The 26,700-nt window shown below is 40.2% G+C and overlaps 1 protein-coding gene across 4 annotated transcripts in view; it reads right to left on the reverse strand.

The window, feature by feature from the left end:
- Positions 1 to 26,125, reverse strand: part of FAM53A (family with sequence similarity 53 member A) — a 46,455-nt gene extending 20,330 nt beyond the window's left edge. Inside the window, exons 1-4 of one of the 4 annotated variants that reach the window (XM_075194151.1) lie at positions 26,001 to 26,125; positions 7,485 to 7,715; positions 2,557 to 2,611; positions 133 to 941 (exon numbers count right to left, since the gene is read on the reverse strand). In XM_075194151.1, coding sequence (XP_075050252.1) covers positions 133 to 941; positions 2,557 to 2,611; positions 7,485 to 7,601 — 981 coding nt within the window. In that variant the 5' untranslated portion in view covers positions 7,602 to 7,715; positions 26,001 to 26,125. Of the gene's footprint in view, positions 1 to 132; positions 942 to 2,556; positions 2,612 to 7,484; positions 7,716 to 20,903; positions 20,996 to 21,895; positions 21,975 to 26,000 lie in introns of those variants that run through there. The other 3 variants (XM_075194149.1, XM_075194152.1, XM_075194153.1) reach the window with 3 other exon arrangements.
- Between the last annotated feature and the right edge of the window lie 575 nt (positions 26,126 to 26,700).

Genomic DNA, 26,700 nt, shown 5'->3' on the forward strand with positions numbered 1-26,700 from the left:
CTCACTTATGGAAGGCAAAGTGCATGTTGGGTTTATTGGTCCTGTAAATTACTGTACTTTCCACTATCTGTACATTGTATGTAGCATGAAGCAAGGACATGTCCAGGCACGTATGCCTGGTGAGGGACTTACCCGTGTCATTTTAAAAAAATCTATAGATGGCCGATTCCACCGGACATCTTCGTCGCGCCTGCGTTTTAGCCGCGTTTTCCTCTCGTTTAACACACACGGCTGGGAACGGCACCTCAGCAGACCCTGGCGCCGTCTCAGCTCCGGGGTAGAGGTGGGAGTGCTGTTGGCTGAAGGCAAAAGATCTCTGGTTTCGGTGATGTGCTCCTGAGAGAGGGAGAGGCGCCTCCTGGGGTTGAATTCGCAAGGCTCCCCCCCACAGTTCCAACGTATGCTCGAACTTGTGCTTCCTTCGCTACTGTCCACAAAGCCGCTGCTGGCAGAAGATGGCCTTGGGACAGGTGAGGTGTTGCAGGCGGGAACTGTGAATATATTGTTATTTGGAGATGTGCCGTTTTGCGGCAGGCTGACACTTGTGCTTCTCTGCAGGGTGGAGCCACCGTGGCTGTTACAGCGCTGCAAGGTGGCACTGCCACCGCTGTTGCAGCGTCTCTTGGATACGGGAGTCCAAACCTTGGAGCTGCCGGGCTTCCAGGGGGACCGACAGCGGGAGAGTTCATCTGGCTCAGACAATGACCTGCAGTGTCTTTTCGTAGGGGGTGCCAGCGGCTGCCCAAAGCCGTCGTTGAGGTTAAGTTTGCTTATCCACCCGGATACCAACGCCTGGTTGGCGGACTCGTTCTGCCATTGCAGATTGATGTTGCCGGTAGTGCCAGTGCTGAAGGGGCACATGGGGAAGGAGAAGATTGAATTCTTGTTCAGCTCAGCCCTGATGGGACACGACCGGTCAATCATTCTCCAGTGGCTGTCCTCTGTGGGTGGGGAGAGAGAGGAGAGGACGTTAGAGGTCTAGTTATGTGGTGCACAAGACAATACACAGGTGATGGCACAGTCATATCAGTAGCCTCAGGTTTATATTTAGAGATGAGAAACTGCAGAGCAGGCAGATAACACTCAGCCCAGTTCAACTACAAAAACAGCACGAGGAGGTTTAGAAAGGGGATTTCTCAGAAGTATGTGAATTACATTTTCCTGCTCACTATCTTGGTAGTATTAAATAATCATGTAATAGGCACAAAAGTACCTACTCGACTGAAAAATGCAGATTATTTCTGTGGTGGCTGAGCCATTAAAGGAGCCTCACCCTCCAGTGACATTAAGTCAGTGGCTTCCAGCAACTTTCACTTAACACATTGCTTTACCCTCCTTGCTGCTTTCTATGCCTCACAGCCATGTATTTATATCAGTAGGTGTTTCCATTGCCCTGGTATATGACAAAGCTGTGCACATGGATATCATCGTATAGGCAGAGCAGCAATTATGCGTGTCCAGGGATAATGGAAACAAGTGTACCCGCAGATATACGGACATGGCTGAAAAGCACAACAGGAACCCAGAAAGTGAAAGTAATGTATTCAGTAATTCAGCAAGTTCATTAAAGTTATCTGGGGGTGCAAAGCCTACATATAGAGGAGGAGAGGAACCTGAGTCGCTCTACTAGCTAAAAGCTTATGGGGCATGCTGGAGCTTGTAGTTTCCCACGAGTGTGTGAGCCTAACACTGCATTCAAGGGACCCACATGTATTATTTTAAGAGCCACATGTGCTATAGAACTCATCTTGCTGAATAGTACACAGCTGTAATACTACGTCTGATATACGATCTGTCCAATCATTACTGCTATGTAATGCCAAGCAAATATTTTGTCTTTTCCCGTGATAATTTGGCCACTAGGGGGGGCAGTGTTCTGTTGGATTATATGTGGGCTTGTCCATGGCAAGCTGTATATGTGACTGATGTAAACATATAGATGTACAGACCAATGGGGATCCTTAGTTCATCATTGCACTATCTTTGCTTTAAAATTAAGAATCAATGCAACCTCTGAATTTATTGCAATGAATGTATTGATCTCTGGCTGCCATTAGCATTACCAAAAATCTGACAGATTAACGGACTCCCCCCTGAATACACTGGGATTGCAACACTTTCAAGGAAGTACAAATATAATGAGTTTTGGATTCTGAATAAAGTCTGACTTATAAGGGTGGATTTGGCTTTGAGTCCAAGAGCTGCCCTTGTTCGCTATAATCATGTCCATTTAAATAACTTAAAGATCACGGGGATGAAGTAGGCCTTCCATCCACTAGCAGCACTGCCAGCGAAGCAGGCCAGCTTTAATATGCAAAGCCCTTTACAAGCATAAAATCACCATCCGCCATTGAGCATTGTTCTAAGACCAGTTTAAGCCAGCGAGCTCTGAACCCGCATTTTCAAGCCCCGGATCCCGCTGCATCTAATTTGCAACAGAAAGGGGGGTTTTAATTTCTCCTTCAGACACCTTAGTTTCCGTGGAATTAAATAAAGAAAAAAAGAAAAAAAAAAAAGAAACAAAAAAAGATCTGCTATGGTTTCTCGAAAACTTACCATGGATTTCGTAAGGGAACAAGCTGCCTTCACTGTTCAGCTTCTCGGATGAGCGCTGAAATTAACCAGAATGAAGAAAAAAAAGTTTCAACACCATACAACAGCACATGGTGTGAAATAAAAAGTACAGATCACAAACCTTGTGAGCAGGAATTCAGACGTATATATGTCACTGTACAGGGGAGGTATATAGGTGTAATTAATGCACTTGGGGGGGTTGTGCCAAATTTCTGCATTGTTTAACAGAAAACCAGGAATGTCCCCATTCGCTCTATTTCAACACATTAGACATAGCTAGGTATTAGCTGGAGCTTTTTAGGTATTACCACAGAGCCGTCAGTTAAAACTTTCTCGTGCTCGCATATACCTGAAGATGGGCAGCAAGCGACACTAGTCTGGGAATGTTGCTAATAGAATGTTGTCATTTACTTTTAATTGTGGAAGAACATCTGAAAATATTAGTAGACACTGGGAATAAGGCAGAGTGTGTACATCATTAAAACCAGCCCTGAATATTTGTTTCCAAATATTATAAACATAAGGGAATACACAATGAATGAAAAGGAGTCAGCACCTAATGATTGACAACTTAGAGCTTACTATACGTGGTGAGCAAGTGGGTTGTAACTCTTAGCAACTAATTGTAGTTTCTCATTTTTCTACCGCTATTTTTAAAAATGAAAGCAAACTGACCTTACAGTATGATAAATGACCTTCCAAGACCTCCCCCCTAATCCAAGTCTACAGCTAACACACAAACTTGGAGCTTACGCCCCAAACCGAACAAAAACACCAACACACTTTTTATGCACCAAATACATATATAGAGTATTCAAACTATTCTATTAGTTCAGGTTCTATAAGAATTCTATTTCTGTAAATGAAATACTGGTGGTGTGCCATAAAGGGATGTCCAGCTGTAAGGCAATTGTCTGCCATGTCACATGATTAAGGATTCTGCATTTGCCTTCTGAAATATTGGAAATTTTGCACTAGAAAATAAGGCAACCTTCAGGTCTCACTATGGAACTACATGTCTGAACATGCCCTGACATACATAGTCATGCTGGGATACGTAGCTGCAAAACAGTGCAAGAACCAAAGGTCATCTAATCCTGCTCTATACAGTTATCATAAAACGCGTCAGTTCACAATGCAGCAAACAGCATCCACGTATGTTACATTATGAAAATTTGTTTAACTAGGGCCATAATAAGTACATCACTGCTCATGACAAAACAAAGCCATGTAAAACCTATTTGATTAACAAACTTCCTTGCCTAAATGCCTTCTAGATTGATTTACTCTTTTCTACGCCAAAAAAGATACTATTGTTAAGAGACTTCCTTTTCGATGATAAGTTATTTTCTCCCCCCCGCAGAGGAACATAAACATCCTTAAATACACGCCTCTCTCGTCACTCGGACAAGCGTCCACCTCACACTCTACCCTTGTGCAACCAAATCAGTATCTTAGGCAACACCGTTAGCCATTAATTGGTTATCGATCTACCAGAACATACCAGATACCATTTTTCGTTGTAAAATAACGAGAATTATTTCAGAACTGTTGAAGTTTTAATGTGTCCACACTACTACATTATGATGCGTATTTTACAGAAAACCCGAGACTAGATTACATCCGTGATTCTTTAGTAATCAAATGATCACTTAATTCCGAGAGAGGAGAGACTATGGCGGACATTTATAAAATGCTCTTTGATAGGGCGAGAAAACATCACAAACGGTCTAAAATGCAGTATTAAAATTCAAGAACATTCAGGTCAAAGTTTCTAAATTTGTTAGTGAATTGTAGAATTGTCCTAAAAAAAAATGTACATGACTTTTTAATGTAAAAGAATGCCAGCTAAAGCTTTCTATGGCATTTTAACATGGCTGCAACGTTTCAACGCAACCGAAAAACCGCTTGACTATTCAGATTACCAATATTGTTTGCTATTGCACAACTTAGTGTTTCACAGTCCTTACAGAAGGTCACAGAAGTATTTACAGTAAAAAAAACGAAAAACAAAAGTATTGGCATCAGTATAAACACAATGTGCAACATTTGCATAGTGGATAATAGTTTTACGTTTACATCATATAGATAATTGAAGCATGCCTGACCCACAATGCTGCAATCCAACTGCACTTTCGCTGTACAAATTTACAAAAAACTGTTAAACGCCACTAAGATGAACAGTCTGTTCCCCTCTGCTTCCTAATCTAAGATTTTGGCAAGATGACTCACTTTAGGTGTGAACAACCGTGGTTGGCTGCAGGGCCACTTTTTCAGCCCCAAACACAAGAGCAAAAACATTTGCGACTGCAGGAGACTGTGCATAAAAGATACAGCTCCAGAATTTGAGATGTGTCTGTCCATATGTAAAGCGCAAATTATAGCTAAATGCAAATTACTTGAATTACATGAGAATTCGGAGCACACTAGTTGCCCCCCGCCCCCAACATCTGAACAATGGACCCTGCAGACTTGGCCAGCAAACTTTAAGGACAAGGTCCTTTCAATGCATAGGCAAACTAAGGGGGGTTCCCTAGTGCCTGGAAACCCCCCTCCAAACCTGGGGCACTGTTTACTTGAGGTGGCTGCACCCTGCCCCCACTTCACACGGCTCTGCTTAAAAAGAGAGCTGCGTGCAGCTAACAGTAGTGCATGCAGCATTGCCCATGTATATTATGGGGATAGGAAGAGTTGGAGAGTAGCCAACCACTGTCTAATATTATAGCCACGCCCCCATGCATGATGGTCACGCCCACTGGTGACGTGTTGTAGAAACCCCCGTCTACAAATCCTGCGTTTGCCCCTACAATGGCTGCAGTTAACAGTTAAATGTGCAGCAATTCGGGGGCATTTGGAAGGTTTTAAAAGTGCTTCTGTGTTTGGTTTAGAATAAACAGCCTTGTCTGCTCCATTTCCCAATTTTATGTGAGTACAAAGGACTACAACAGCTTCCTTTCACCTGTACACGACAGTCGTCCATTATGTGGACTCACCCAATATGCGGCCTAGTAAATCCAGTAGGAACTAGTATAGGGTTGTCCGTAAACTTGGAGACTGAAGAGTGTCTGAAATCCCAGAATCTCAGGATCAGACACCAATTTCCCTGGTATATAATTGTAATTACCTCAAAAGCCAATCAAGAGCACAGACAAGAACCCATTCAGTAATATTGTATTCTAGAAGCAAACCAAGTAAAACTTCAGTTATTTGCTAATTAGATCCCTGCAGGTAATATGCGCAACTATAAATCCTAAAAATTATGCAACTTTCAGGAACAACTATTGGCGTGGCCAATGATTACATGGTAATTTACTTATAATGAACAGATTTGTGTCAGACACTAACTAGCCTGAACCAAGATCTTACAGACGGTTTTATGCCTGGTTAAAGCTGCTTCCTCAGGCCAGATAAGTCCTAATGTATCATGTAATACTGGCATATATCCAGTGGGAAGGAACCATCATGAAGTTTATTAAAATTTCTGTCACATACATAAGAGGCGGCCATTTTGTGGACCAGACCACTAGGAACTAGTGACATGACCTAGGCAGGGCTACACGACTGGATAAATGCCATTTTATGATTTATTCATTTGAGGAGAGTAAAGACAAGGGTATAATATAAATTTATGAGGATTTTGGCTATGGAGGGCCTGCCATCTGCACATTACCAGGATGACGTCAATTTAGTAATTTGTCCATATTATATATAAATGGTTGATCTGATAAACCATGAACACTATGAATCCATCAATTGCCTCATTGACAGAGCACATAAATGCACCAATTGTTTACACTGATAAAGTGTCGTCATCCCTTGTTTATACACATTGGTTCAGCCCACGAAACGTATTCACAATACAGCCCATCATGCACTAGGTACTTGTGACATTACAGTGATCCATGACTATGGATGCCACTGGCTCCTTGCGAATACGTAGACAACATTCCTCTGGAAATTGGTTTGGTCCACAAAATGGCTGCCTCCACGTGACAGATGCACTTTGAAGTGTGACCCGTTCTTTTATACAGCACTCTGGCTGCAACCGAGCAACGTATTCAAACTCATGTACAAGGACAGAGGCTGCAAACAGCTGATAAGTCCGGCTATTTTGTACTGCTGTCACTTTCTGGCCTTTTATCTCCTTTATTAATCTGCTTGTTGACGACTGTTTATGCCTCAAAAGCACAATAAGGCCAACGTGACATTGCTGTGCACTGATATGGCCCTTCCTCTGTCAAGCCACAACACAGAGCTCATTTCTCTAGCAACCCTTTACATGAACGGTTTCATTGCAGAAGTACATTTTGCAGAAGCTCCAGTAGTGCCTTCCATTATTAAAGGCACGCGCACAGAAAGAGGGCAGACTGTATAGACCTGTAGCTTCTTTTACAACATTAAACGCTATTTCTACGAGTTTGTTAAACAGGAAAAACGGAAAGATTCTAGAACACTCAACTCTAAGTGGTGGTTGTTGGCCAATAGGCCTCTCCAGCATGCTGGGGCTGTAGATACACAGCTTAACTCCCTGCCATTTACAACAAGCCAAGTAATTCACAAATCATAGGACACGCACAAAACTACATAACGTGGCCAATCTAATAGCACGGTGTAGATAGCAGCCAATCAGCGCTCTGCATTCCAATCTGGTTGCTATAGCTTACACATGTTCTACCAGTGATATTTTATTAAACAAGCCTCAATTGTCTGTTTGCCACCGAGTAAAACATAAGGTTTTATATTAATCTAGTGCTGTACCAAATATTTTAAATACTGGGCTCAAAAGACTAATATTGTGCCCAAATCCTGCACATATCGGAATTAAAGTTTAATACTTGCATAAAAGCAACTAGCTCTCTAACTTATCTATGGCAGAGCGGCTGCAAGGTCTCCATTAAGCTATTACGTACCAGGTTAATATTATACGTTTTGCATGACAGATCGTCCAAGCTTTGGTTCTGCAGTTTCTCTGTAATTAGTGTCACCATGGTTAACCCTATGTCCCCGCTCCGCAGCCCGACGAGCATTGATCCTCTTCGATTAATACTGTCCAGTCATTTCAGTTCTTTGCGGAGTAAGGAAGGACATCGGTTGAAGCCAGCAGTCTAGTTCATTTCAGTGTTGCAATTCATGGTTCTCCTCTGAAACGGCAAGCAGAACGCGGTTACTTAATCGCCCATGCAGCCTGTGTGGACATCACTTTTCTAATTTGGTTATTATGCTCAGTTACAAACAGCTTTTTGTCATGCAAGCGAGCTGGCTGCACAGCTAAGACAATGATACCAGGAAGCCGTGACATTCCTGGTGACGTGACCTCTAACGTACAACACCAGATTCTTACGATATATAAAGCTTCATTCTTTGACTGGTTTGGAACTATGGTGACGCCTACACCCGCCCTTTTGTGTTAAACCCTCACAAACATGAAATGTTTGCACAAGTGTTAGGCATGCAAAACAATTTACACTTTATAAAAATAGTTAATTCCAAAAACTATATCAAACGACTGTAAAAAAAAAAAACAACCTTTAATATACTACATCATGGGTGCAACCCACTTACTGCAAAGTATTAATACAGATGAGAAGACAAGAGATAAATCCATGACAAGTAAAAAAAAAAAATATACAGTAGAGAAAAAGATAAAGAAAAATTGCTTTGGTCAGATTTTAAACTCAATGTCAAAATATGGGGCCCCAAACCCTGAATTATTGCAACAAATGTCAAAAAGTTATCAATTAGAAAACATCTAACCATAAAAACATCAGTGTTGCCCACATTTGTGTTATTACATTTTAGAGTGATTTGTAACTACAGAAATATGATTTGGAACGCTCAGGACTTTGTGTGTTACAAACTAATTCCATAATCTGACACCATGACTAAAAGGGACTTTTAAAAATGACCTGTCTCCTGTTTAGCAGTGCTCCTCGTAGTAACTGCAAAGTGGCGGAACATGTTTACGTATATGACAATCACCAATTTACTTGTTTCCTCGTTTCCAGATAAAAAAATCCCCATACTTAGAGGGTTACTTAAATCCAAACGATAGACTGCAGGAACGTATATGTCCTAGGAGCCAGAAAGATTAAATGAATACAATATTTATGGCCGACGCCTAAATTTATTGGTATATTTGTACAGATGCCCCACTCGGACTCTTTAAATGCCCATCAGATTCCAGACCTCAATTGACTTGATGATCAAGGATTCGTTATGATCCATTAATATACACCAGTCATCTCGCTGCTCAGTAAATTCATTTAAATGATCCCGTTTGGCATAAAAAAAAAAAAAAACACACTTATGGGCTCTACCCTCAGTTCCCCAAAATGTTGAAAAGGCAGTGATATTTTACTGAACAAAGGGTATCTTTCATGCCTCAATTCAATAGCTAGAAAAAAAAAACAATTCACCCAGCTCATTTTCTCTGGCTCCATGGGAAAAAAAATGATGTTTTTTTTTAAATAGAAGCAGTAATTATCAGACTGCTAATTGTGTTATTTGCCCTCAACAGCTGGCTGGATAATGACTGCGTCTCTCTTACATGAACATCTCCTGGAAGGGAGGTAACAGGAGGGTCAAGCAAGGTAGCTGTCTCTGCACAATTAAAATCTATATTCGCACCGAAACGCACAGTGGAACAAATAAAAATGGACAAGTTGTTAAAAACATGTTTCAATCTATAGGCTTACAATTATATCATCCTTTAAATTTACAAAGGACCTGAAAAATGCCTCACTTGCCTTTTCTGTAGTATATTACTAAATGCCTGAAAAGAACAGAATAAAAAACTAGTCTGCCTGTTATTTCTGACAATACATCCCATAAAATTGACCTCTTGCCACGACGAAAAAACACCACAACATGGCTTTATCCTGTCAGCCTTGGTACTTGGCAGCCATCTTGTCAGCCATCTTGTTTCTGCACCAGACCCTTTAACAGGCCGGCCAACCTGTGGCTCTCAAAAGGTGTTCTTAAACTATAAGCCCCAGCATGGACAGCTGATAGCTAGCAAACCATTCTGGTACTTGTAGTTTCACACCAACCGGAGAGCTACGGGTTGACCAGGCCTGCTTTAAAAAGCTGTTTATTCAATTTCACATAAGATAACATACTACAAGCTGCTTAGGGACCGCTTACTTCAACTCTTAAGTGTACCCACAATGGAATCAGCCATTTTGTGTTCTATTCATGAAAAACGCAGCTTCTGGTGTCACTAGTTCCTAGGTTGTGCCAGTTTCCGCTTCTGAAGTGTCTACAGAAATAATAATTCTATATACAAAACGAAAGCTACCCAGAACCAAAATAAAAACATGCTTTAAGCAGGCAAGACTTCCTGTGTGTGGTCACATAAATTAATCAAGTTCTGCGACCTTTTCACATGCAATCCCAAATTAAACATCCTTCCTGTGCTCTTCAGCCATGTCGCTCAGCAAAGCTGTGTCACATCGTAGGGCAGCAAAAACTCCAAGACTGCCTGATATAAATAAACATAAAATAATTGGATCTGAGACTTCTTGCAAATACATTGCTTTTCCTATCTAGCATTCAAGACTTACAGTAGATACCCCCCTGTAACACTCCTAAGGCCAGATCACCCAGTATCTCCATCAGCTCATACTGAATGGCCATGCAAAGCATAGGCAAATTTCTGTGAATGATTTACATCCCATAATTTACCTATCATAAGCAAGTGAAATATCAATCTTTCAGATGGACATGTGTACATGTATGCAAGCTATGAAATATGACCGCATCAGTATTTTAAAAACTCATCTTTCCTGAGGCATTTCATGTTTTGCTTCCTGTTTCATGACAATATTTAGAAAAAAACACCCCAAAGTTATTTGGTATATTAACATTAGTCTAGACTCCTAAATGTAATCTTCTAAATGGGCGCTAAACTTTAAACGTAGGTTGATTCAATATGTGAAAAGTCAAATTGCAATAATTTTTATATCAGTTATGATACTTAAAGCAGACGAGTTAACTAAGGCGCAAGCAGCCATTTTGTGGCTCTTCGACCTGTTGATGGTGAACAGGCTGCCTCATTCTTTTACGCTACAAAATGGCTGCCTCCACATAGTGTAGGTGAAAAGTCCACTTCATGCTGTGCATGTCCTTTCCTGTGTATTTGTTAGCAAATATCTTGTACTCAAAAAGGCTCCCCTAGCAGGACTAGACAGTTTCACAAGGGAAGTATTGTGTGTAAGAAAATCTCTTCATCAACGTCCCAAACTTTGTGCGATTATCCCCATTCCTGTCAGGTTCTAATGACTTTTGCAAATTAATCTGTCACTAGTAGCTTTTTCTTTAGCATTCCTTCCTTTTAGGTTTAGAGGTCCTTTAAAACTCTTGCATAGGCCAAGCAGAACATACCGTGGGTGTATGACTGAGGAAAAACACCTATACTGGTCAATGAATTCCTTTTCTCCCACTCATATCTTATTACTAAGCAACGCCGCAGGAATATTTGGTTTGGTAGATCTACTGCATATATGAGAGATTGAATAAAGTCTTCATTAACACGCTGATGGCAGTCATTGCACACCGAGCCAATGCAATAGGTTAAATTGCCAAAGTACAGACTGATGGGCATGATTTCTGCATTAGACAACTTTTCACACTGAACTTTGGGCTCAGGCCAAAAATGGGCACTTTAGTCAGTAAAATCTAGTCGCCGGCTTAGCCATTTAATGTAGACCTGTCAAATAGGCAGCCATTTTGTGGTCTGAAGTAATACTATTACTCAAACTATTCTCAGTTTTCCACAATAATTTGGTCACTAGGTGGCGCTGTTCCATTACCATCAATTAAAGCTATTAGCAGCTAATCAGTGTGGTAATGACAGTGACTGAAAGCCACAAGTAAACAAGGTGACTTTAAATCTGTAAAAACAGAAACGAAAGCTCTCCTGGCCCCACGACGCTCCCCCCTTACAGTTCAGCTGCTGAATTGTGGTAGTGATATTTCACACCCTGCAGTAAAGATTACTCATTAACACGAAGGCAGATGATTTCTGACATTTTACCCCTGACAGGAGCAGTTTACCTGTCCAGCTGTTTAACTGGGTAAACACATCAAACAGATGGAACATTGTAGACTGCAGCTTGCAGGATGGAAACCGGTCTGAATGCTGGCAGACTGGGAACGCTAAAGACAGTGCGGCCTGTTTATTCAAGATGACAACTAACGTTTAACGGGTCATTTGTAATTATGCTCACAAATAAAAAAAAAAAGGTCATCTAAATATTTTTTAGCAAACTAAAGAGTCACATTTGACAATTTTATATATTTTCTATTGGGAAAAAAATTACACAGCACATAAATACCTGCACATTCATATAATCTATATAAAAATGTGTTTTTTGGCGGATATCTCCCACAGCTCTCAATATAAAGCTGCCAAACTAGACCACATAGCGTCCACGTGATAATGCAACAAAGCAACATCATTTTTCAGTTGTAAACAATTGTTTAACTGCTGGAAGGAAACCTGGTGACAACGCGACATAACGACAACGCAACAACGCTAATTTTCTAGATGGCATTTTTGGTCTATTTACCAAATAATTTGCTAATATATAAAAACTGCTACACATTACAAATCGGACCTGCGCAATGTCTGGTGATCCCGTTAGTGTTCTAATGTCCTTCAAAGTTGCTTACAACCTACTGAAACACTTAGAAATATTTGGATATTACAATATAGAGGTCAATAAACAGCTTACAGCAGACAATTTAAAGGAAATACTGATTTTCTCCTTAACCTGTGACACGCCAGGTGCTGTGAAATTACAAGTCCCAGCACACCCTTCCAGCAATAAGCTGCTATATATTTGGCAAAGCATGCTGGGACTTGTAGTTTCACAAACACCTGGAGTGTCACAGGTTAGTCAACACTGCTCAGGACTATAGTTAACTTCTTATTTTTTTAAAAAAGAAGTTTAAACCTTAATCTAGTAGTTCACTACTAACTGCAGATGTGCTGTATAGCAGGTTAGTATTCATTCTGCATGCACGAATTAGGATGTCTATGGCACCCTCAAGTTCAATATGGTTTCATTTCATAGTGAACATCCGGCAGATGTGTTTAAGTACAGACATTTTATTCCACAAGGCATGGCATGAAGCCACAGGAACACGGCCACTAGAAGATATTACAGCTTTTGACTAAAAAAAAAAAAGGAAGGTACTGGTAACATGCAAACATATGCAAATTACCTCAGACACTGATAAGAGCTGAAGGATAGAAGGTCAAAATGCAATGGCTGAACCATTTTATTATACAACTTAACAACTTGGGCTAAACCAATAATCATTAGAGCACTGTATCATTCACTCATAACTTAGTCACCTCAGCGGTACAAAGCTCCTCCAGTATAATGGCTCTGTTCTCAAGAACAAAATGGCTGCCTCCGCGGCATGTACGTAACAAGTTTACATTAAGGCTTGTGAGCTATCGAAAAACAGCGATTGTACATTCATGTTAAGGAGGAGATTCAGTTTCCGTGCCGTGGCGAGAGGTGCCTCCGAAACGTCCACATTGACACCTCACATGTGAGATTTTAATGGAATCTCTGCTACTTTTCCCTCACACTCCATATAGCTGTGCAGAGAAAATGAGCGGAGGTTCCTACCGCAAAGGCCACAAATGTGCGCAGCAGAAATCGCAGTGATGGCCGCGCACCACATTGCCAGCATGTGAATCTCCCCCATAGACGCAGCTGAATAGAATTTTACACAACCACACGGGTATTTTCTAACCAGGCTATTAACTTGTTGACCTTTATTATGATTACGAAATGTTACCTAATGTCATCCCTCCCTAGGAAGATTTTCTCTCCATTTATCTCTACGACATTGCACATTTATGCAGTTTTTTATTACTAACATATGAAAACGTTGGTTATTTTCCAACAACAACAATCTTTACATTCTCATCTAAGAATTATCTACTAAAAGAATAACTCCACACAACGGAAAAAATTCAGTTTTGGTTTGGATATCAGAAATTATACCCCTCATCCCAAGAGTTTTAAGGTCCCCCAAAGCCTTCACACCGGACTGCAGGCAGCGTGGAAAGAAAAGAACAACGGGTTACCAAAAGCCAAAACAGAGCGCAGCAAACTGTGGGTACTCTCATGCTCCTGACAACCTTATTTAGTTCTCGGAACCTAAAACTACTGACAGAATAATAAACACTAAGTTAAGTGACCGTTCAATCAAATTATTTTAGAAGAAGCACAGCGTCTGTTTCATGCCTTGTGTATGTTTATACTAAGGGCTTTAATAACTGCAGAGACAGGTGGTCCTGGCTGAAGAATCGCAGGCAGTAGCGCACACAATGTAGGCTACCATGGATGGTAGGACGGAGTCAACACCCAGGGGAGTTGAGCAGAAAAGAAAGCAGCTTTCAGGGTACACCCATTACTGAGAATACATATGTTTAACCAAGAACTGAAACTGACCCTGGCTGACCATGAAATTAAAGGGTTCTCAGGGAGTCCAACTGCATCAAGTGGAAGGGTGTCGAGGGGAAAGATCCTGTCTAAACTCCACTCCTCTCCTCTAAAAATGCTAAGATATAAAATTATTCCCACCCTACTACTGGTCCAACTACGTGTCATCCCAATGCTTCTGAATTTAAAGTATATTACATTGAGTACGGTGGTGTAGTGGTTTGCACTTCTGCCTCACAGCACTGGGGTCATAAGTTCAATTCCCGACCATGGCCTTATCTGTGGGGAGTTTGTATGTTCTCCCCGTGTTTGCGTGACTTCCTCCGGGTGCTCCGGTTTCCTCCCATACTTCAAAAACATACTGGTAGGTTAATTGGCTGCTATCAAAATTGACCCTAGTGTGTGTGTGTATGTTAGGGAGTTTAGACTAAGCCCCAATGGGGCAGGGACTAATGTGAGTGAGTTCTCTGTACAGCGCTGCAGAATCAGTGGTGCTATATAAATAAATGATGATGATGAAATACAAGTCATCGAACATCAGACACTTACAGAATTGTTCAATTAGCCGTATTCCCAGACAATGGAGAAACATTTACGTCACCAGTGTTCACGACCAGGTACAGGAAGAGGATAATGTGGTACTGATGGAAGATATAATTCATTATATTCGAAGACACTTTTCTAACACTTTATTCGGCTGTGTACACACTACAGAATTTTCCGACCAATGTGTTTTCTACGACAATTGTACCAACAGCTGCCAAATAAGAGAGTCCTGATCAGCATGCCGATTTATGTGTACACACTGTACAAGTTTTAAAAGATTTACCCTCAGATCTGTGCTCTTCATCTATCATAACTGTCTGCTGAAAAGCTCAGGACTCTAAACTCTATGCAGACCCTGATCGTCAGTGCATACACACTGCAGGATTGGAAGGACGTTGTTCCATAGCTGAACGAGATTTATAGCTCTGCTGAACAATCAAATCAAACCATGGTCTGTGCTTTGGAACGACTATCGCTCATCGTCTAAGTGTACACACTAATGCAGTATCAAGCTGAATGGTTGTTTATTGTTAGTTTGATCCAATAATCGGCTGAAAACACTGTAGTGTGTACCCAGCCTTACTGTATCTCCTCGGATGAGTGTTTAGATACCTCCTACGTATAAGCAATAAGAACGAGACCCTAACCCAGTCCACAACCGGTAAGTGAACTAGGTTTAAGCAAGTCCCACTTCAAACAGTCTGCAGACAATGTCATACCCTTGCTATGCCTCTCTGGCCTTCCTGTCATTGTTGAGCAGACCTGACCCTACAGACTAGAAGTGATGTTGACACGAACAGAACATTCTTCACACACTCCTGTCTCATTTACCCTCTTCCATTTACTTACAATTCTGCAATCCCATTATAATGCACCAATGTTTTTTCGAATTTCCTTTTGCATACATTACCTTTGTCCTGTCATTTCTTTCCTTATACCTAATAAAAAGAGAAGTGAAAGCCAATAACTGGTTGTAATAGGTTACACAATAATTTCCTCAGTACCTGTGCAACAGTATTCATAAAATGTTCTCTACGTCTAATATAAAATATCTTGAGCACACAGCATTAAATGAGGCACTGATCGGTCACCTCCACCAGAAAACTAAAAATGACATTATAGGTGAACTTGTCTTAAGTTCATTTTTCTAATTTGATTTCTTGTGCCAACTCCAATGACCCTTTAAAGGGGACCGACATAGACACGACGTGAAGGCGGCCATTTTGTGAGCGGAGCTAATTTCAAGCCAATCACTAGACTGGAAACTTAGGCATTTGTGTCACATGACATGGTTCCTAGTGAATACATAGGCTGTATTGTCATGAATATTGGTATACCCCAATATGGCTGAAGTGTGGCTTCTTCGCTTGTATGAAGGAGGCGGGCCCACTGATGAGGATTCAGCAGGTAGACATAAAATCGGTCTCTACACAATAATGGCGTCACTGCGTCCAATGCAGTTCAATATATGGAAACCTTTCAAATTGCCTTGTTAAGTATGGCAGGTTTTGACATGAAATCTCTTCTTAAAGACTTCCAAATCAAGACAGCATACACAGCCTGACAACAAGGAGGATCAGTGAGTGCAATCATACCAAAATGTCACATCCTTGCCTCTCCAAAAGGTCGCCAAGTTTTTCTTTAAAGGTGGAAAAAACTGGGAGCGGATCTGGCCAGGAACATGGTTTGTTTTTCCTTTCGGCTTCCTGCCCTGAGTTACAAATTTCAATTTCTCTCCAGTTTTGGAGCAGACTAGAAGTTTAACCTTTGTCATGTTATTGGAACGTATTTTGGAGATTCATAACCTGCCATGTCTACTATTCAATGGAATATTTCAGAAACGAGCTGACATGTTGCTCCCAGCTTTGCAAGTCACAACCACATAGAAGCTAACATAACTATGAGGGCTGTTTTCGTGCATATATCATAGTCTGCATACTACAGAGAAAAGAATTCTCAGTTTGCTAGAGGCCTGAATTCTTCTTTAAACGTCTTTAGTACATCATTCAAGCCTGAGACCTGAGAGCAGGAAGAATTCTAAAAATAAGCCTGGGAAAACAAAATGATTCATATAAAAATAAAAACGTACGTGATCACTCGGTTATCAGAAAAAAAAAATCCAATGAACTGCAAAAGTTGAGATGATCTCAACAGGATTGGTGATAAAGAAACAGTTTTACCCTTTTTCACTTGCCACATCAATCGAGACATCTGTTCTTTAACTACGCAAGTAATGCAAAGCAAGCAAGCTATGCAAAATGTGGTATTCATGCAAAGCTGTGTACAAGAGCATTGGGCAAAAAGCCTACTGTTCCAAAATCTAACACATTTCAATAATCATAACAGTATTTTGCATTTAAATTTGACAGAATGTAATAAAAAAAAAGTCCAATTGAATACAGATATTTGCATGAAAGCACGAAGCAGATAAAGGTACATAAATAAAAAAGGTTTATGATTTACATGTGAACCCACCCATTTATGCCTTACTTCCATTAGAACAAATCTGCTTAACCAACTTAGTGACTGTAAATAGTCATATGGAGGACCTCTGTCCCACATAGTTAGTCAGTGACTTGAATCAATAAAGTAATTTGGCAGTAATCTGTGGCTGACATTGTCAGTTCACCAATTACACCATACATAGATTATAACTGGGGAAAAAAAAAATCAAACCTGTACATTATACAACAGCTTTGCCTTTGACATATACAAAACATCATCCCACTCAGATATTAATGTCAGCATTTATTTGCTCAAGGCTAAGGTTGCAGAAGTACAACACACCCACTTATCACTTTCTCATATAGGAGAAAACATATCACCTACGTGCAGTTTTAATACAAGATCTTTCATTGACTGAGGTTAAGTTCCACTATAAGGCTGGGTGTACAGGAGGCATTTGTAATATTTTCCCCACAAAGTCACATGGAGAAGGCAGTAGACTGATGAATATCTGATGTAGGGATCGCTGATCCCAGTGAATAAGTACAAAAAGAAGGACTAGAGGGAACATGACAGCTACTTGCTTCATGTTTTCTGTGGTCAAAGCCCAGATAGTGTTAACTATAAAAAAAAGGGTTCATTAATCCCTATTGTAAGGTCTGTACCATCCCAGGTGTACGTATGTAGCCTAAATGATGCACTGCACAGTAAAGGTTTAACCATACTTACCAACTTTAGACAGTTGGTTTCCGGGAGCCTGACGGGGGAGGTGGGCGCGATGGGGGGCGGGACTCCAAAATGTGCGTCATTTTGGACCCGCCCCCGTGGCGTAATGACTCAAACGCGTCATTTGCAACATGTGGCAGGCCAAACGCCGCGATTCACCGAGAATCGCTGCGTTTGGGACCAAATTCTGCCCACTTCACTAGGAAGTGGGGCACTTCCTAGTGAAGTGGGCAGATCCGGGAGATTGCCACACTCTCCCGGGAGTCCGTGAGACTCTTGCAAAATGCGCGAGTCTCCCGGACATTCCGGGAGAGTTGGCAAGTATGGGTTCAACCTTAGCAGAAATATGGACAAAGCTAAAACTTTGCAACCAAAAACACTGTGGTATTGATATTGTAGGGATTTGATCTCATAGGGATGTGAAACTATTGTCTAAAACACAGGAAACAAGTGAAACTGAAAGTGTAATGTACAAGCTTGGGACTTCTAGAAACACAATACAAATTCATACAACTCCCAATAAAATCATCTTAAAAAGGGCAACGCCAGGAAAATAAAGTCATCCCTATTAACTTGGCAAAACTACCACAAATGACACAGGCAGAGGCTTGACCATTAAACATTACTGAGTGCCAGGACAGGAAATGGTCGCAGCCTGCAGGCAAAGCATGCTGGGAGTTGTAGTTCTAGCGCAGATAGAATGGATTCACGGTTGCCTAGGCCCATTCATTATAAATCACGTGGCTGAGAAGTTTTCCAACAAACATATCAGCAGTACGTCAAGCAGCCGGGGTTGGCCAAGGTTTTCCTCAGCACGACTCACACAAAGGAATGTGTCTAGGGAAAACACAGTGGTCTATAGATACACTGGGGGATTTCCAATGTTTCCCTGACATTCGGGTAAAGGCCAGTAGATGGGTGAGGGGGAGAGCAAGCACTTTGAAAAATAAAATACTAAAATATATATATATATATCTCATGCCATAGGTTACAAACATATGGCTCTAGGATACGTGCCACAAAACCTTCTACAAAGCATACTTCACATTTATCCCAGCTGCTGGAGAACCCCTGAAACACTGAAAGCTCCCGAATAATAATCCTCTGCAACACTTAAGTGTAATTAACAGCAGGGGACATGTTGGATCTGAGCCCTCTGTAAATATATTCACAATCTCTGAAATCCCTGGTACACAGATGACTCATTTTAATAGCTATGTTTCCACATGGATCGGTGCACACATGCATTCTGCTTGCACAAATGGACACTATATGATGAAGGGTGTAGTTTAAGCTTTATATATATATATATATATATATATATATATATATATATATATATATATATATATGGGGGGGGTATGGACCCCAGGTGGGATGCCTGAATCTGTTTATTTATGCCCTATTGTCAGGTATGCAATACATTCTGGTAGTTGAGTAGTTGTACATTGTTTGCTGTAAGCCCCTATAAAGTTATCACATATTGCATGATTGAGTAGAATTCTGGGAAAACTTGCTTCTGTCTCCTATGCTGGCAGCCACCATTTTGTGTGTCACTGGCACGTAGTATATTTATAGGCTATACTCATGAACACTGTCCCACCTGTGTGTAGGTGACAGGAACACCTCTATAAAGAATAAAATATATTCTCACAGCATCCACCTCATATTTATACCCCTTTGGTGTGGGGGGGGGGGGTCATTAGATTGTGGGTGTAATATTCAATTAGATTCAAAATAATTTTTGAGGAACCATAAACTCAGAATATAAAACACCATTACACAGGATTACAGGAAGCAAACAAAAACCACAACTGGAGAAAGATGACAAAATCTAGGCCCTTTACCACTAGCACAACAAACAACAATATAAACCGAATACTATTTAAGTAGCATAGCAGAATGAATAAAAAAATACCAATGTGCAATATCAGACAAACTAAACCAGCTTAATTTAACCCTTTAAAATGCTTGTGTTAACAATGCACTTATTTGCCCACTGGGATGTCAAGATATCATACCTGCTTTAAACATTTCATATTGAACAAACTCCACTAGATTAACTCAGCAGCAAATCTAACAGTATTAGTTTCAAAACAAAATGAGGTTAATTAAAACTTCAGCACCGCTAATAATTAAAAAAAGACCAGTGGTATTAAAAAAAACAGTATAAATGCAAACCAAATGGGCTTTTTGCTTGTAGTTTGTCGTATTGCACAGTTAAATGACTGATTTACACTGTATGGCAAGCCCTCTAGTAGAAAGGGGTTTTTGAAGGTGCTTTGAGGCAAACACCCAAACCATTTAGCCCCACTTCTTTAACAAGGTGAGACATGGGGCTAGCTGCCATACTCATAAAATGTCATTAAAACAGAAACAGCATTCTAAAAGGGGAGATTTTAACTTCTATGCAAACCAGGGGATGTTTTAACCACATGCACATTTTTTATTTTTTGCACTGCACAGGGGTGCCCCAAAAAAAAAATCACAGTTACACCATTTCTAAAATAATTACCCTTCAGAATATTTATTTTACAATCCTTCTTGGACTGAGAACTTTTTTTTGTTTTAGCACAAATTAATGACGTCCTATTCAATGTTATTTAAATGTTTAGAGGAAAGCCAGCTTAAAGCTTAACAATCTACCAGTCCCCCCCCCCTCCCATAAACGTGAACACATGTTCAAACCTAACAACCCCAAAATGTGATATGGGAGCTGAGCATGAATTAAATTAAAGCACTTTAGTGCAGACTGTCTAGTTTGTTCCCAGTGTAAACAGTTTCCATCCCCTTAATGTCAGCTCTTAGGATCTGGTTTGTGTTAAAGCTCCCCCCAAACCTGCCACTAGCAGTTTAATTTACTATTTAAAGAGTCATATATCTATATATAAAATAAATGTTCCTTATTGGAATCCGAGCAGACGTTGATTGGACCAGTAACAAAAAAGAAAATTTGCAATATGCAAAAAACAATCCCAAACACTCATAAAAAAAAACATCTGGAGGAAAAGCAGAGTTTGTAGTGGGTGCTTTGTGTCAGCCCCAGTAATCAGATCTCTGCATCGAGCAGATCAAGCCAGCTTATGCCTTTCTTCCCATCCTGAGGCCTAGAGGCCCTTACGAGCGCCTCAGTAACCCTCGCTGTACCTTTAAATCTCATCTGAAAAGGATTTCCACGGTCGCCACCCCACGCTGCTCCAGGAAGACGTTGCTATTAATAAACAGCATGGCAGCGTTCTGTCACTTTTATGATGTCACGTCTCACCCAGCGTAACCCTTCTAGAAAAAAAAAAAAAAAAAAGCCAGCGGCCCGCTTTGCCTTGACGGAAATCTCCCCTCCTGGTGACGGAGGGTGGCCTGGGGACAAGACTATCTAAAGGCCCCTCTCTAGTGCACTGCCAACTGCATCGTAAACAGTCAGACTCTGAGGGGTTAACACAGGATATGCAAATGACACCTTAAGACAGGTCTGTTGTGTTTTTAAATTGTATGCAATAAAACAAAATTCTTGCAAACTGACTTAATTGTGTCTATGGCAATAAACTACTTAACAGTCTCCCAATACATTTTATTTTTCCATTTTAGCTGTGTTTCCCTCTACAGCCAGCCTTCAGCATTACTTCACACAATGCAGCATGAAAATACAATTCTTCCCTGTCCAAACATGATCTGCTACCAATCCAGCTGGAATTAAGAGATCCATACGTCAGCTGCACACATGTGGGACAGGCAGGGAGAGTATGTGAACAGTTAACCCGTTTTAAGTACGTGAGGCAATTTCTATTTCTTTTTTTGTACATTTTAACGTCAAACCGCAGCTGTAACTACAAATCCAGGGACTTTTGCTTTTTTTATCAAAACCAAAACGCAGCGAGGCTAAGCGAAACATTTTATTACCAAATTGGACTGTAGATAATGGGGGGGGGAAATAAATTAAGCTCTTATTTGTGAACATTGCAAGTTGATGTGACAGTAAAAGATATCCAAGTTGAATAAAGAGAAAATTGCAATAAAAAAAAAAAGACAATCCTAAGGGTTGCTAGCAGGGGTTGCTACTAGCATGGACTGCTGCAAGCAGGCAGTAGGAGAGGTAGCATAGGCTGTCAGAAGCAGCCTGTTCCCTGGCAATACATGTGTACCTGTGCAGCACGCTGTTTCCTTTTGCTTGCTGCCTTCCCTTGGCTGCTCCCATGCAATATGACCACACAACCGCTCAACACCAAACAAATGTATAAAAAAAAAAAAAATATTCACTTTCACACGCCCACTCCCCCGCCCACTCTGATCTGATTGGCTAACACCACTCCTGCAATTTTTTTTTTTCCCCCTCCCATATTACTACTTTATTACCAATACAGTAAAATAAATACCACCTCCTGCACAGCTGCCGTTTAGGGGACATGCAGATTACTCAGGATTGCATTACAGCAGTGATTCCAGAACTATGTTTGTCTTAAGAATTTTTAGCTAACCAGGGAAAACTGTTCCATTTATTCTGAAGAGATGCAGTAGGGAGGAAGGGTTGGCTGCCTGTTCATGGCATTGCTTGTTAACCGTTTGCAGCCCTTAATATGTTCATCATGTGAACAGATACTGGTCATTTCTGTGCTGGTTTAAACTACTCTGCCAAATACCCACTTTCTTATTCTTCGACATTTTTGTCTAGAGCATGCAAATTTTGCAAACCGTTGCAACTTTTAGTGCTCGTTCAAACACTTATGCTCTGGGAAAACGGGTAAAAATGAATGTAATACTTCTGCGCCCCTAGAAGCGTTTTTAGTTTTGCACATTTTCCATAATTTGCAGTTTTACCAACAACAACTGCTGTACAGGTAACACATTGAGGAGGGACAAATTGGTCGTTCTTAATCTTTTAAAAAGGTCATTCAAATTTTTGACTCACTTGAGCCATTGTTAGTGCATTTATTAACATGGAAAAAGTACAAAGAGGGGATAGCTGTGAAGGAGCCCTGAATATCACTCTAGCTATTCCCCTTATTTCATGAGATGACCCTACCACTTATCTTCTGTTTTTAAGCCAATCGCTTCCTGACCATCACTATAAATTTAGCATAATGCGCAACCAAATTTTACCTCACGCTTAAAGTTTACCAAGCATAAAATATCTTAGACTACTATAAAATGTTGCATACGTTACTAGAGACAATAAGAAGCTCATTTAAACATACTGAATAGTAAAACAACAAAAAAATGCATTGATAGACATTAACGCGCATATTTCACAACAGAGAGAACTGGAATAGAACACATTTATCCAATAAGTTTATAAGTATAAGAATTTAAATATAAAACTAGGACCAAACTTTGTCTTTCAGGTACTCCATACCCTTGGTGAACACTCATACAGTGGTCACAAATAAGTATGGGCCATTTGTTATAATCAAGTAGTCACCGTAATTATATTACTGTCTCATAGAGCCAAATTGTTCCTCGTCAGCTCCTTTGCGTCCAAAGTCTCACTCCATTATGAATAAATATATTTATATATCGTCTTTACCACAAACCCATTCATGTCCCAATTTTGGTCATGTGAAAAACTTGAGCGACTGGCAGACCCGAGCAGTTGGAATACAATGCATGTATCACTGATATATACACCTAAATACATACCATGATATATAGTACATTTCCACACCCAGCATGCAGGAAATATAGTTCTATAACAGCTGAAGAGCTCCTGGTCTAACTACTGCACATAAACATTAATATAAATGATATTACTCCAAGTCACGGAAGCACACTATGCACCCTTAAAATGGAGACTAACTTGCTTCCATTAAACACTGCTTCATGTTAAGACATCCACAGGCATTTCATTTTTCCTGTTTTAATAGATCAAAGCACAGATCAAGAGCTATAGCCCCCTAATGGCACAAACTAGAGACATCTGCATCCACTAGATTGCAACAGGATACAGCTGAATTGTGAAATCTGATTATAAAAGTGTGACATTGAACCATATTAAGGACCCCCCCCCCCCCATCTACTTTCCAAAAAAATAAACAAGCGGTCCTCCCTGTATCCCAAAAATGCACAATTACAGTCTGCATGGCCTCTCTGCAAGCACCACACTTGAGAGTTTAACTAAACTTTCTCACGGCCTCAGTTGGAAATATCCCCTGGAGAGAGGATAAAGAAAATAGCATGTCTGTCTATAAATATATCATAATGGTATTAAAGCGCCACACGGTGGAAAGATGAGAGGGTAGCACTCTACCAGGCTCTCTCATAAGGCCATGTGAGTACTGCACCAAAGTTACACAAAGCCTATAAAACAAACAGGATTTTTAGGAAACCAAGCAAAAGAGGTGACTGTGTGGGACCAAAGATGTTTTTAGAAACCTTGTTTTTTTGATACCTAAAGCCCGATTCTTATCATTCAGTATTCAAGACTTTGTCTATTAAAGGCATTGTATATACATCAACTATATTTGTACATAATCTCCTGGGAAGATGAGTCATAAATGCAATTGCCACTTTTAACCATATATCAACGAATATATATATATATATATATATATATATATATATATATATATCTATCTCTATCATATAACATATATAAAATGTATACATATATATATATACGTATATATAATGAGATATATATATATATATATATATATATATATATAGAACGTATAATATATATATATATATATATATATATATATATATATACACACACACACCAACTACTGTAAACATTATATCACAAAACTTTGTCATACCAAATCATTAATTAGAAAATCTGCAGATCAGGGGGGGGGGGGGGTGTCTCCGGAATACATTTTTAATCCCCCTTCTGTGAAAGAGACCAGAAGTCCTTATAACAATTCATGTATTACTAGCTGATACACCAGCTTTTTTCAAGTATTTAAATGTTCACCTCTAACCTGCAAACATCCCTCATGAAATAAAACTACTGAGAAAAGAACAAAAAAAAGATAGTAATGAACATATTTGGCGAGATTGCAACAGCCATGCAGCATACGTGTGTTCATTGTCCTGCCTGCATGTCTACAGCTCTGGCCATATAATTTATTCAGAAAGCGCTGTACAAAGCCATATAGAAATAAACTAAACCTCAAAATAAGTGGGTGAAAGAAAAGTCCCCTGTAAGCCCTTCTCATCATAGCATCTTGTTGGTTAATGATAGGTGTGGGGACCCAAACATTACTGCTATGGGTCTAGGAGAACACTTTATGGAAGCAGCTGCTGAGGAGTTGGATTACAGACAGGGAAATTCAAGCCCTGGGTGCTTAATTCCCAGGAAGCAACTTTGTTCCACCCTCCCCATCCACTGACTGCTGGAGAGAGAAGACTGTAGTATGAATGGGACACCAAGAGAGCAAAAGGTGCTGACTTTTCAAAAGTTACATAAATGTAAACACTATATATATATATATATATATATATATATATATATATACACATATATATATATACACATGTCTACATATGTAAATATATATATATATATCTATATCACAAGCAGATATTTCCGCAAGTTTGTTTGGACTTGTACACAGGTACTCTTTAAAATAAATGAAATAAAAACAAGCATTAAAGTACAAAACAGATTGAGCAGATTTTTGTACGGAGATCTGGAAAGCAAGTAAAAGTTTACATAGTATAAATGCAGTTAAAAGACAAAAATGCTTCTAGTATATGACCAAGTATATGACCAATCTATGTACGTGCATGTTATATTTTGATATATACAGCTAGCAGCTTAATTCTTCACCTATAAACACAGCTCATGAGTGCATACAAGCTGCTATATATATATATATATATATATATATATATATATATATATATATATATATACACACATACACACACACATATATATCACATTTATATACATACACACAAATACATATTTAAGTTATAAATATATACAAGTAGACAGATTTACATATAGAGGGTCTATTAAACTGTATATGGGACATCAATAGTGTTCTGTAGTATTGAGGTAAAACTGGAACATTTTATAGACAAACTTCAAACAATCCATAAACTTTTACAAACTGAAAAAAGAATCAAAACCAGCACTATTTTCAGTGGACATTAGTTAGGTGCCGTCATGGAGAGATGTCTGCTTACAATGTGCACTCACTGACTGCACTCAGATGTACAGATCCAGAAGTCAGCAGAACCAGCCCTTACATGAGGTCCCCCCAGCTCTGTCACAGCAGCCAGACTAGCACAAGTTACCTGTATCCAATATGGGTAAAGTAATAGGGGGGGGAACTCCGTTAACTTTAGGAAGAAAAATCAGAAGGCAGAAAAGTTGTTTAATGTCCCCGCCCACTCTGTGCAGGACTCCGCCCGGTCTATAGACTAAGAGCGTCTGAGCTGCGGCGCCGCTGCACATCAACTTTTAAAGCTTCAGGCGATACCATAACCCAACGACTGATAGGGGTGCCGGGAAACCACATGTTGAGGTGAAAACGACTAAACCACGCAAACGCGTTTTCTTCATAGAGGTTGATGAGAGTACATCGCACCAGACAACGGTACCGCTGTAAGTAATCGTTTCAATTGCCTTTGAGCTTACGCAGGCAAGTAAAATTGTGAGGGCGAACCACCCCCTGCATGTGGTCACGGGATGGTACGCTCCGGTTTACAGATTATAAACAAAGAACCTCGTGGGAACCGGGGAGACGTTGGCTGACTGGTGCCAGTCCCCAGTGCTCCCCAGTGCCCAGTGCCCAGTGCCCAGTGCCCCCCAGTGGTGCCCAGTCCTCAGTCCCCAGTGCCCCCCAGTGCTCCCCAGTGCCAGTAGGTTTTCCTCCTCTGCAGGACCAGTTACATTCCCAAGGTCTGGGATGCACTAGTCTAAATGGATATCATTTTTTATTATTATTATTATTCTTTAATCTGTCCATAAAGGTTGTTTTCTTATGGAGCATTT

The sequence above is a fragment of the Mixophyes fleayi genome, chromosome 1, assembly GCF_038048845.1.
Source record: "Mixophyes fleayi isolate aMixFle1 chromosome 1, aMixFle1.hap1, whole genome shotgun sequence".
NCBI lineage: Eukaryota > Metazoa > Chordata > Amphibia > Anura > Limnodynastidae > Mixophyes > Mixophyes fleayi.